This window comes from Pantherophis guttatus, chromosome 3 (assembly GCF_059756535.1).
Source record: "Pantherophis guttatus breed Tessera chromosome 3, ASM5975653v1, whole genome shotgun sequence".
Taxonomy (NCBI): Eukaryota; Metazoa; Chordata; class Lepidosauria; order Squamata; family Colubridae; genus Pantherophis; species Pantherophis guttatus.
Window position 1 is genome coordinate 155,578,227 of NC_142065.1, and position 13,846 is coordinate 155,592,072.

At 38.0% G+C, this 13,846-nt stretch overlaps 1 protein-coding gene across 4 annotated transcripts in view; it reads left to right on the forward strand.

Moving 5' to 3' along the window:
• Positions 1–13,846, forward strand: part of ZNF516 (zinc finger protein 516) — a 133,893-nt gene that overhangs the window by 107,753 nt on the left and 12,294 nt on the right. For 3 of the 4 annotated variants that reach the window (XM_034429336.3, XM_034429334.3, XM_087890387.1), the window contains 2 exons: positions 5,956–6,060; positions 7,063–7,130. In XM_034429336.3, coding sequence (XP_034285227.2) covers positions 5,956–6,060; positions 7,063–7,130 — 173 coding nt within the window. The remainder of the gene's footprint in view (positions 1–5,955; positions 6,061–7,062; positions 7,131–13,846) is intronic. The other variant, XM_087890388.1, reaches the window with a different exon arrangement.

Below are 13,846 nucleotides of genomic sequence, written 5' to 3' on the forward strand. Positions count from 1 at the left end.
GCAACTGACTCATATTTATGACATTTGCAGTGTCCCAGGGTCACGTGATCAACTTTTTCGACCTTCTAACAAGCAAAGTCAATGGGGAAGCCAGATTTACTTAACAACCATGTTACTAATTTAACAACTACTGTGATTCACTTAACAACTGTGGCAAGAAAGGTCATAAATTGGGACAAAATTCATTTAACAACTGTCTCACTTAGCAACAGAACTTTTGGACTCTATTGTGGTTGTAAGTCAAGGACTACCTGTAATTTCGTGTGAAATAAGTTTGCTAAGGAACCAGGTAAGCAATTGAAGCCAAAGACTCAGTTTTTGTTTCTAAATTGTCATGCTGTCCCAAGTACCATGCAGAAATAAACATACACCATTGATCTAGAAGGAAAATTGTGGATGCTGTAACAATGAAAAAGCAAGAATTTACAAGAATACAAAGTAAGGAAAATATGTTGATTCATACATGTATAGACTAGGTCACTAGGGTAAGAGCATAATTGTTAAACTAAAGTAGCGTAGTAACTTCATCTTCTGTTTTAAAAGTAGAGCTTAATCACAAACAATTGAATATTTTCTACAGCACAATTGTACAGTGTTGTCAAATTCTCAATGCACACTCATTGGGCATTGCTTTCTGCGAACACATTGGCTTTGTCAATCCTAGTAATAAACCTAGGAATTCAAAAATTTGTCTTTGTGTTACTTCACTTTTCATTTCCTTTTCTGATCTGCGTTGAATCCATGGCCAGTGCAGATCTGTTTGTACAACAGTAGCCACTATCTTGCTTTATCAAAAATATCATCTGATGCCTGGAAAACATCACTAATTATGTCTTCATTTAACCTTCACTCAAATTGTCAGACTTTGTAGACTTTAGTTTTCTTTATATTTGCAGATTGTTTTGTTTAACACCATTCTTCTTCTTCTTCTTCTTCTTCTTCTTCTTCTTCTTCTTCTTCTTCTTCTTCTTCTTCTTCTTCTTCTTCTTCTTCTTCTTCTTCTTCTTCTTCTTCTTCTTCTCCTCCTCCTCCTCCTCCTCCTCCTCCTCCTCCTCCTCCTCCTCCTCCTCCTCCTCCTCCTCCTCTTTCTACATACATATGAACATACACTTAGAAGTCTTATTCATTTTTAATTTAAAATATTCAGTGTATTTCTCCTTTGCAATAGAACTTTATTGCTCCCAGTAGAGCATTCCCTTATGAATGCTTTAGCATGCATTAGAATTGGGGCAGGTTTGGAGTTTTTCCTTTTACATTTTAAATTGTGCCTCTGTTCTCAGGAGATAAGTGCACAATTTTGTTTCTTTCTGGTAACACAGCAATTTTCCAATCCCTTGGAGGAATAGTTACAAGTACCACCAGAATATCAGTGCAAGTTATTAGCATTTGTATTGTGTCGGGCATTCACAAGCTTTTTGCTTTCTTAAGAATGTTGTTAAGAAAACAGCACCCCCACAAGACCAAGCCCAGCGTTTCAGATTCTTCAGGGGTTATTTTTCTATTTTACTATGAGTGTTATTTACAGCTATCATAGTATTAAATGTGACACAGGCAGCATGGCAATTATCCTTTCTAGTTTCACAGGAATTACTCTGATGAGAATCTGAAATTTATGTAAATAAAAGTGAATAATATTTATACACACCTGCACCCTTCACTGATGGAGGCATTGTGATCTGTATAACAAGTTCTGCGTAAAGAGATCTTTAAAACATTAATATTGTTTCTCTTTTAACATTGGTTATTATCAGAATTTATCATCTAAGTATGCATTCTGATTTGGACTGTTCAAATGCAACATCAGTGAAGGGTTTCTTTTAAACATAATGCATAAACCGGCAGAATACGTTCTCTTCAATAGGCTGAATGACTGAACGTTTCTTTCTCTCTCACACACAGAATTGATTGTATCAACAATAGCATTTTTTCCACCATGAATTAAATGCCATTGACATAATGGGATGTATTCCTTTTGCAAACCAGTACAAACTTTATACATGTGGGGGTTTTAGCCAGGAGTCCTTTCTGATCCTGTGATAAAAGCCATTTTGTCAAGAAAAGTAACTAATAGAATGCCAAACATGGGATTTAGTGGCTATAGTCTACCCTCCCCAATTATCTCATGTGAATTAATTCATACCTAATACTGATCTCATGGTTTGGCGCTAATCATACACAGTATCAATTATTTATAAAATCTCCATGCAGCCCTGGTTTCTGAGCAACTGCCTTTTGATGGCCCTTTTTACATCCGCTTATCCACACTTGTTCCAGATATGGTTCCAGTCTGAGTATAGGATTTATGGCAGGATTGTCAAACTTGATTTCATTGAGGGCTGCATCAGGGTGGTGTTTGACCTCAGGCCAGGGTGGCCGTTGCCAGGGTGGGCAGGACCTGCTTGACGTCACTCGTGTTGTGGGCGCCAGTGGTGGCCCGAGTGCTCTGCCAGCAAAAACAGGCTCCTGAGCTCTGTTTCCGGCTACGACGGCCTCCTGCAACCCTCTGCCAGTGAAAACGGAGCTTGGGATGGCCACGCAGCCCTCCCGAGCTCGTTTTCACTGGCAGAGGCACCATGGGCTGGTCCTTTGCTGTTTCCAGGGCAGCCCCTCAGGCCTGATCTAAGCACCTTGAGTTTGACACCCCTGGTCTATGGTAATTCGCTACATCCAACTTGCCATGGCCAACTCACCACATCCAACTTGCCATGGCCAACTGGCCATGGCCAACTCACTGCAAGAAACTCACCACGGCCATCTCGTTACAGTACAACTCACTGAGGGACAAGAGTTACACAAATATCAAAGAAATGGTGGAATAGAATTGTTAAAGAAAGGATAATTTTTATTTATTTTAAATAATTAAATAGAATTGTTAAATTGTTCTGCAATGAGTTGTCTCGCGGTGATTGGCTGTGGCGAGTTCTCCTGCACCAAGTAGCCTGTGGTGAGTTGGCCGTGACAAGTTTGTCGCTACAAGTTGGCTGCAGTGACTTGGCTGTGGCAAGTTGTCCCATTCCCCTGAGTATATACCCTCATTTTCAGGTCATGCCGATTTTTATCCACCCTGTTCTCAAGCTTTTCCTTTTATGTAGTTGGTAGACTTTTTCATGGTAAAAAATAGTTATTAAAATATCCATCATGTACAATTGGATTTCATCAGTTAATTTAAGTAGTAAGTTTATAACAAAACTTGCTCACAACGTGACAGAAATTAGTATAACTGGTTCTTGTGCAAAACCCTTTTTGGGGACAGATTTGGTGTCAGGGTTCCAAGTAATACACCCGTAGCAAGCAAAACTCTGAGGCAGGTAGATTCCTCAAATAATAGTTTTATTGGGTATATCAGATTAGCACAGTTCTGGTTAAAAGTAAAAGTAAGTTTTCCCCCTTCCCCAAACAATCAGTCACATGGTCCAATCAGGATGCCGTCTGGTTGCCTGGTAACATCACTTCTCCTCTCTCTGACCAGGTGTGAGGATGTCCTTGGTTCCCAAGAGAAAGTATTTTGTTTTGGCTACACCCCCAGCTATATTTAATTCCCCCTCCCTATCCCTCAACTCCAGTGTGGCAACACTGAAGCCTCAAAATGGCTTTGGTCAGGTCAGCTTCAGGGTTGACATTTGGCTTATTGCCCACTTCTCCTTGTGCCATATCCATCACCAGACATTGGTGATCATGTTGTCGATCCTATTTTTATCAACAGCCACACGAAAAAGTGTTGCTGACTTTTGTCCAAACAAGTCCCTTAGATTTTGATTTATGTGTAGAGTTGCCCACTACCCATAAAAATTTGCATTGATACGAACAAAACACCTCAATTTGTATGATGACCTGTTCTGCATCTTAATGATAATTTACATGGACTTTTTTTTTTAGATAAGCAGTGCAAAAATGTGCCTAGTTTGATTGGATGAAATAAAGCAGGGACACTTCCAGACATTTCTCTAAAGTATTTCTTACAACTCTGCATATGCTGTATTTTGATATCTGCTGTGGTAGAACTCGTCTCTGAAACCCTATTGATATAGTTTGAAGTACTAACGCAACATGCAATGCATTCCAAATCATTTGAAAAGGAAGGGGTTAAAAGTATTCTTAGTTTTGTTCTTTCTTGTAAAAGAAAAAACTTATTGCTGTTTTATCTCAATCATGGGAAGTCATCACCTGTAAAAAAAAACAAAAAACAAAAAACAGAATTACATGCACCCCACAAAATTGTTTGAATGAAATCATTTCACTTCTTCTATACATGTGTACTTCGGTAAAGGTTACCTAGAATGGACTCCCATCCATCCATCCATTGGATTATTCTGGAGGAAATTGAACAGGCTGAAAGAGGAGGGCTTATCAGCAGGAAAATAATCATGGGAAAGGAATGAAGAAGTGAGAGCAAGGATTAGCCCCCTACGACAAGAATGATTTTATTTTCGCATTGCTCATGCCCCAAATTTGGAAGTTAAGACTGGGAAGGGAAGCTGGAGTTAGATCTCTGAAACTTATATTAATTCAGAATAGCCATTTCAGATACAGTAACAAATCACAATGAACACATAGCAGGATTTACAAACCGAATCATGGCTACAAAAGTTTCTAGTCGATTAGAACAGAGTAGGATATATAAAATTAAATATTTCGTCATCTTCAACTCGCTAAGGCTGCATTCCCATATATATTATATATACTGTTTGTAAGCTGCTCAGAGTTGCTGAGAGTGAGTGGGTGGCCATATAAATCCAATAAACAAACAAATAAATGTCTGAATGTGGCCTCTCTGTTTGCATGTCTATGCTTGTGTGTTTACTGTACATGTTTCTGGATTGTTTTTTCTAAAGGGACAGTTGTCCCTGGGGAAGTATTTTCAGTTGTATTATACAAAGCTAGATATTGATATAGTTGGAATTGATTTGTATGTTAAATTTCTTAAAAGCTATACAAAACGTACATTTTATTTCTATCCTTAATTTTCTCTTTTCCTACACCGAGCATTTTAGAGGGGTTCAGAACCTTGAAATCTCATCTGTGCATCTGTGTGTGTGTGTGTGTGTGTGTGTGTGTGTGTGTGTGTGTATTTTAAGGATGGGAATAATAATACCAAATAAAACCTTTTCCCATCCCTTTAGCAACGATTATATGAAATATCTGGAAAAAATAAATAACCCAATAAAAGTCAAATGTGTCCTTTCTGATCACAGTAAAAAGACACAGACCAGCCCTTTAAGTCAAATACTGTAAACTGACCTTTGGGGGAAAAGAAGAGATTTGAGTCATTTTCCATAGATGCTAAGGGCCTAGAAAATCCGCTTACGAAAGGCTGGCAAAAGATTGCTGCCTTGTTGTGATCTCAAAATGTCCATAATGACACTTTGATTCACAGATGTCTTCTCTCTGGGCCTCGCCGATCTGGGGTCAGATTTGTACCAGTAGGCAGAAAAGGTAGGGCTAAAGGTCTGATCCATTTATGATGGCTTCACTCAATTTGCACTCCTCTCCAAGCCTGCCCCAGGGGTGGGGGGGAGGGAGTCTGTAGGCTGTGGGGCAGTCAAGCTCTGGTTCTACTCACTTCCTATTATCCATATGACTTGTCTCCACCACGCTGGAGTCACTTTGATTTGCCAGATGTACTGCTTGACAAAGCGGGGTGATGCCGAAAAGTGGATCCAGCTGCTATGAAAAGCGCACACCTGACATGCCACTTCTGGTGCGGGCACATCACGGGGAGCATTTTTTAATTCAATGTAATTTATGCATTCTTGCAGTCCTGTGTGTGTGCCTGGCCTGTCAGCCAGTGCCTAGATGAAGGCTGACAGTTGTTATCCAGGGCCTGAAGGTAATCTCACATAATGACACATTAGACATACTAATGATGTTTTCCTCTGGCATATTGTTTTCTTCTCAACTTCCCCTTCTCCTCTCTTTTCCCTCCCATGCCCCCCTCCCCTTTTCTCTCCCCCACAGGGATGCTTAGGACACAAACGCGCCAAGGAGACTATCTCTGCTTAGAGTGTGGGAAGGGCTTCACACAGCCAAGCCACCTCAGGACCCACATGAGGTCTCACACAGGTATATTTCCTTACATGTCTTCCGGTGGGATGAAGGGATGCCCCTAGTAACAATTGCATATTAATTTCCTTGTCACCAATCTATTTTGTTGTTGTTGTTGTTGTTGGTTTCTTTAAAACTTCTCCATTGTACACCATTTCAGATTTCATTAGCATTTCATGTTCCATTTCAAGTACCTGAATTCTCCTCGCCTCTCTTGCAAAACCTTGCATTGCTGATTAAATAAGATGATTTGCAGAGTTTTGTGTTTTTTTTTCTTTTCTTCCTTTTTTTTTTTTATTTAAAAAAAAAGCCCTTTTAATTAGAAAGCAGAATACTCTGGAATGAATATGCTAATGAAATCTGTTGCCGCTGGCATAAATTGAAATCAACGCCCCCTTTTGAACTGAACAGAAAGCTTTCTTTCTCCTTGCTGTGGACTCAAATAAGCCTGGGATTTGTAATTTTTTTTTCTTCTTCTTCAAAAGCCTTACCCCTCATCCCAGCCCTTAAAATGGTCCAGGATAAATTTTGGATGTCAGCCCTTTCATATTTGGAAGTGGGGAACCTAGCAAGTTAAAGCTAACAGCATGTCAGTACATCTTCATAACCTCATAATGAGGAAATGAGCCTAGCTCTCTCTTTTCCTCCCTTTCTCTTTGAAGAAGGGTGAGTGATGCATGTATAAGACGTTCTGCTGCAAAATGACAGAGGCCAAATGGTAAGTAATTCAAGAAGAGGGTCCCTTTACGTACACACTGATAATTAATGTTGTCAGTGATTGCTTTCTTCAGCACTGAAGTCTGAATTAAAAAAGGCAGTGCCCTTAGGTTCCCATTAGCACACTCTCTTATAGTAAGTGTTACGGTAAATTGGTATTTTCCAGCTATAGGCAAAGAGTTGGTGTCTTTGCTTCTTCCCATCCTCCCCTCAGTGTGATTAATCTGTAATGGAGTCAAATAATGTACACACACTAACGAAGCTTGAATGTTCATCTGTTAACAAGCCCCCTTGTTCCCACAGTGGTATTTGAGTCTAATGGACTCCGAGGTACTGAAGTTCACACCACCTCCGCAGATGCCCCAAAACAAGTATGTTTTACAATTAATTGGGTATTTGGTTTTTAATGTGATAGTCGGGGGAAAAGAAAGTTGCATGGAGATACTCATCAGTAAAGCACTCACTGTTTAGGTAGCTAGAAAGTAAATAATAATCGTGCCTCTGTTTATTATATTTTTAAGAAAAAATGTATGGACACCCTCGTTCCTATTGACTAGAAATTATGATCAGTGTATTGTGATTACCAGTCAAATGCTTATATTGAAATGGAGAATTTTTACACTGTGCACTGAACAATGCATATAATTATATTGTTTCCAACTAGATAGTTTATTAGACAGGTAGTCCTCGACTTACGGCAGCTCGCTTAGCGACCGTTCAGAGTTACAACAGCACTGAAAAAAGTGACTTCTGACCATTTGTCACACTCACGACTGCTGCAGCATCCCCATGGTCACGTGATTTACATTTGGATGCTTGACAACTTGACTCACATTAAGACGGGTTGCAGTGTCCCAGGGTCATGTGATCACCTTTTGCAACCTTCTGACAAGTAAAGTCAATGGGGAAGCTAGATTCACTTAACAGTTGTGTTACTAACTTAACAACTGCAGTGTTCATTTAACAAATGTAGCTTGAAAAGTTTTAAAACAGGGCAAAACTCACTTAACAAATTTCTCACTTAGCAACACAAATTTTGGGCTCAGTTATGGTTGTAAGAAGAGGACTAGTTGTATACCTAATATATACCTAGTTTGGAAATGGGGCAACAATCCAACTGTGTTTTTCTGAAGAGTATTTCTATCATGGTATTATATAGCTCTTAGCTTTGAAAGATCCTTTTCTTTCAATCTGCGTGGACTCTGTGTGGTGGTGTGTTTTCCTCTGCTGACTATGTACGATACTTTCCTTTCTTGAGAATGATCTGGCTGTCCTTTAAATTTTCTTCATTTTCACTAATGCTGTAAGCTGTCCTGAACATTGTTTCTTACTCTGGGGTTTTATATTTATTGCCAGTCGGTGCCAGATTACCTTTTTCTCACTAACTCATCCATGCATTTGTGGAGTTAACATCTTTCATGAGCATTTGCAGTTTCTTGTCCATGTTCTTCCACCAGTCATTTATTAACTGTTCAGGAAGCACTGTTATTTGTATAGCGTTGTTTCCGTGACAGCATTTTTTGCCTGTCAACCACTGAACCATATGCAGCATTGATTTGAGTATGGTAATAGTTCGTGTTGGAATTGCCATAGTCTGGAACTGACTTAGAAGGGCCAATCCATATGTCGTATAGATAATAGGAAGTAATTTGTGCTCCAATCAGTGTAGTGCAATACATTTACCAATGGTATCATTAACAGCATATTGTGGATTTCTATTTCTTCTCTGCATCCTTTCCCGATTTACGCTTTGTTCCCAACATAATCTAGTGCCGAAGTTGGCATATCTAAAGGATGGTCTATTTACATATGAACATTTACATTCAACCAGAGGATCTCCTCTCAGGAGCCGTAAAATGGTGTGATTCAATAGATGAGAATGTTGCAGAGAGCTTTCTTTGTGCTTGTGCATGAAATGTAGATAGGACCATCCTTGGGGGAAGAGAAAAGTTTCAACAATGTCAAATACGGCCACTATGACTGGGCAATCAAACCCCTTTCAACATGTATTAATCCCATAAAGATACAGAACCCTGATTGTGCCTGACATTTTGATGTTGTTCCCGGTCCCTCCAGGTGTCCCTGAATGTGGACCTCCTTATCTTCAGATGGATGGCCTACTCCTTTGATGGTTTCCTGCATTTTCCTAGTTAGAAAATGAGACGTCATCACTGGCTTTTCCATATCTTGTAATGGAAAGGAAGGCATTGTAGCGGTAAAATATGAGGAAAGAGTTGTTATTTACAACAGAGATTGATTGGCTGGAATATATGCTTGGTACTGGAATGAGAGCACTATGCTAATCAGTACTTGAAAACAATTTGGAAAACATTTAGGCTTAATTAAGTTATTCTTCTATTAGAACTAAACTCAAAATATAAGAAAACATACTAAAATGAATCAAATGTATTCAAGGTAGTTATAAAGTAAACAAAAGGGGGAACAATGTGCTTAGAAATTATTGCAAGGGAAAAGTTGACATGAACACCTTAGACATTCTTAGATTTTTTTTTTGAAAAAAAAACCAGGCTGATTATACTAATGAATATATTTTCTAACCTGTGCAAATGTTCACGTTTTTCAGAAAAGATAGGAAAATGATGAAGTCAAAAAAAAATTCAGTCATTAATTTTATAAGATTTTTAAAATAATCTGTCCTCATTATGTTAAATAGTAGCTTTATTAAAGAATGAAATTTCAATTGAGAATGCAGTAGAACTACCAACTTCAATATTTTCCATTACACATTGGAAATTAATTTGCAAGGACATTTTAGTGGCATGTGCTGTATAACAATGCCAGAATTTTTTATCCTGTGATTAATAGTTTATTTCTGATTATTGTGAATGTTACTTTTTAAATGGTTATGCTGTATTTAAGAATTCCATTAATCAAAATAATTCATAATGAATAATTGGCAGACTAATTTGTCTCCTTTAGAGCTGTGAATATTGTAGTATAAAATAATGAAGAAACAGGTAGGCAGAGGAATGCTGTGTTTCTGTCCTTTAGCTTAGAGATGATATATGTTACTCTGACAAGCCTTACTTTTTAGCTGAATGTACACATACATCCATTCATCTCCATCATTATCATGATTTTTATTTTAAAAATGACCCATTTGTTTCTAATATAGACACCACACTACAGTAATATCTTCTGAGATCACTTGAAGGGGGAGAGAAGACCGTTCAGCACTCCAGGCTGATTCCTGTACTAAAGAGATTTCATTGTTTTTGTTTTTTTTTAATTCTTCATTGCACAAAGGAAATTGAAATAAGCAACAAGAGTGTAGCTCCAACACTCATATTTTCTTTAGTACAAAAAATGTAGTTGATCTGATGAAAAAAGATCATGATACCGACATGATGCCTGGTTTCCCCTTGTCATTTAATTAAATTCTTTTACCACATCTAAATGTATCTGAACTGTTCATGCTACAGATTAGAATATAGAATATTATTTATTATTGACCAAGAGTGATTAGACACACAAGGAATTTGTCTCTGGTGCATAAGCTCTCAGTATACATACAAGTAACAAAGTGATAAATCATAAGTTACAATTATAAATCACAAGATACAACCAACAAAGTGATAGTCATAAGATAGTAGTATGTAATAGGAAAGATGAGAATAGAATCAGAATCAGAATCAGGAATAGAATAGAATAGAATAGAATTGAATTGAATTGAATTGAATTGAATTGAATTGAATTGAATTCTTTATTAGCCAAGTGTGATTGGACACATAAGGAATTTGACTTTGGTGCATATGTTCTCAGTGTACATAAAAAGACAAGAATCTTTTCTTGTTGTGCCCTGTGTCAAGAATCACAGGACACAACAGCCAGTGATAGTCATACATTACAAAACACAATCAAAACAATCAATATCAATATAAATCGCAAGGATACAAGCAACAAAGTTACAGTCATGCAGTCACAAATGGGAAGAGATGAGCGACAGGAACGATGTTAGAAGACCAATAGCAATAGTAATGCAGCCTAATGTGAATAGTTCGACAGTGTTGAGGGAATTATTTGTTTAGCAGAGTGATGGCGTTTGGGAAAAAACTGTTCTTGTATCTAGTTATCTTGGTGTGCAGTGCTCTATAGCGTCATTTTGAGGGTAGGAGTTGAAACAATTTATGTCCAGGATGTGAGAATAGGAGTAGGTAATAGGAAAGATGAGGATAATAGTAATACAGCCCTACTACATGGGTAAATATCCTTAGACAAAAGACAGTGCTGTGGGAATTAGGTGTTCAGCAGAGTGATGGCACAAGAGAAAAAACTGTCTTTGTGTGTAGTTATTTTGGCATGCAATGCCCTATAGTGGGGTACTGAGGGGAGGAGTTGAAACAGTTTATGTCTAGGTTATGAGAGGTCTGTAGATACTTCCTCAGCCCTCTTTCTGGCTCATGCAGTATACAGATCCTCAGTGGAAGGCAGGCTGGTTGCAGGTTTTTTTTCTGCATTCCTAAGTAACCATTGAGGTCTATATCTGTCCTGTTTAGTTTCTGTACCAAACCAGACATAATAGAGATACAAATGACAGACTCAATAATTCCTCTGTAGAACTATATCAGAAGCTCCTTGGACAGTCTGAGCTTTCTGAGTTTCTGAGATATGCTCATAGCAGGGTGGATAAAAATTGATGATTTTTTTTCATTTAAATTGGATTTTTTAAAATTTTTTAACAAATTTATTTTAATAAAATGCTTTTGGAGTAAAAATCTATCCAAATATAGTTTTCTATTTAAGGTATATTAATAACTTAGTTTATTCAGCATGAAACGGAGCTTAGTTATGTAGCATGAGGCTGTATATTCTGCAATATTGGACTGTCAGTGAGTCAACAGCGGGTCAGAGGAGGAGCCGCTGCAGGACAGAGATGACAGTTGCTCTTTAAAAATTATGATTTAAATCAAGTTGATTTAAATCAAGCCTTTTTACTAGTGATTTAAATCGAACTGATTTAAATCAAATTCACCCTGGCTCATAGCTTATGTTTTTCACCACAAAGACAGGTTGCCAAGCATTAATTAGGTTGTCTTGGTAGGGTCGTCAACCATGTGGTTTGGGGAATCAAAGCAGAATAGTCCTGCAATTCTTCCATTATTACAAGAGATGTGGCACAATTTTTGAACTGGATAAGGCAATCCTTTGAAATAATATTAACGTGAATTAATTCTGCCAGTCACCATGTTTTTGCTTTGTTTAATTTTAGACGTTCACTAGGGATACCGTAACACTGTAAACTTTACTCAGGCAAACGCTTTCAAAACAATAAAATTATCTCCTGAATAGGTTTGTTGGTTAGAAAGAAACTGGACAGCTTTTCTAACTTTGTAGTTAGCGGAACTTTGAAAGGTTTCAAGTAACATTACTGGCTGTCCCTCTGCCCTTTGGGGAATATTCAGACATTTGGTATAAAACTACCGTTTGAAACCCTTTCCATCAGGTTTAAGAACATGTAGTTCAATCACTGATTTGAAGGTGTTTAGCTTCTACCCAGTTACAATGACTTCAGTTAACTAGCATCTTCATTATCTCAATGAAACTTTAATATTTCCTTAGCTGCAACCTGTAATGGCTACAGTTCATCTCTTTTTCCATGTAACGCGGAAACCTTCCCTGAAATTTTTCTTTTTTAAAGCTTTCCACTCTCTGATTTCATTAGCATTTTCTTTATGATAATGGGAACCTCATACAAGATAATTGCATTTTCTAATTTAGCATTGGGGGCTCTTCTCCAGCCACAGTAAGACTAGTATATGAGAATAGAATCCTTGGCTTTTGGCTACGGCCACCTTTTCTGATGCGGTCCCCACAGGGAGTTCTTCTCGTTTGCTCTGCTTAGAGAAGAGTTCTTATTTCCTCCCGTTTACTGTCACAGCCTCTGGCCTTATCTTTCAGATGTTGTGGGACAGTGATAACTTCTTTCATGTTTTTGCTGCTTCTAAGCGAGCCTCCTCTGGGAGTGAATTACAGCTGGAACTCTGGTGTGCCCCTTCCTTGGAAATCTCTGATTAGGATTTATGTTCCCCATAAATCCTTTAATTACAACCTCAAGCCAAGGTTTTTTGCTCCATTTCCGTCTCTTTTTCCATTCTTCTTTTTTCTACCATTTCTACCCAGGCAAACGGGAACATGCAGTTCCTTTTTATTTTCTTCTCAACCACACAACATTGAATCACATTCCCTGCTGTACCCATAATCTGCCCCATCTCTGTGTGTGCGCGTGCGTGCATGTGATGTTTTAGTGGTGTGTTGTGAATGTGTGTGTGTGTGTTGTTTTAATTTAATGATTAACATCTCCTGAGGTAGGTATGAAAAAAATATAAAGCATTTCTTTTAGTTTATTGCATGAAATTCAGCATATAACTAAATAAGTTTTATCACGTCTCTCACTCTGTTACCATTTCTGCACTTCAAATATATGGCAGTCCGCACAGATGCTTCCTCCCTCCCTTAGTCGCCCCCTTTAATTTTGTTGCAAATCTTCCTTTCTCACAGCAGACTTTGACTAGCAAATGTCATGAATCTTCGGCCAGCCTTAATTAGGATTTTTCTAAATCTATTAACAAAGGACAGATACTTAATACATTATGTCAAGCAACACTGGCTTTTCGTTAGCTTATCCAGGAGCACCATAGGCACAGCTTGAAATTTACTGGGAATATTTTCACACGGTGGTTGGGTCCGATGTTGTGTTAATTTAAAATAGTCTGATTCCCTTCACCAAGGTTTTGGTTTAAGGTTAATGCATGGGTGTAAGCTGTATCTTGCCATGCTGCTTCAGCCATTAGCACTGAAAGTCACATTGTCCAGACGTTCTCAGAATTCCATTGCCTTGAGCTGCAAACCTGCATTTGTTCACGATTTTATGTTGAGAATCATTGGTTTTCAAATAGCTCTTTTTGGTTTAGTTTGTGTGTTTTAACACATAGTTAATTTTCATTTGATAGACATTGGTCAAAATCAGAGGTTTTTTTTAATGCCTTTATGGAAACATGGCTGTCATACCATGTTGAATTTTATTATCAGTGTGAATTCGGTTTCCCTATTGCCCATGCCTGTTATA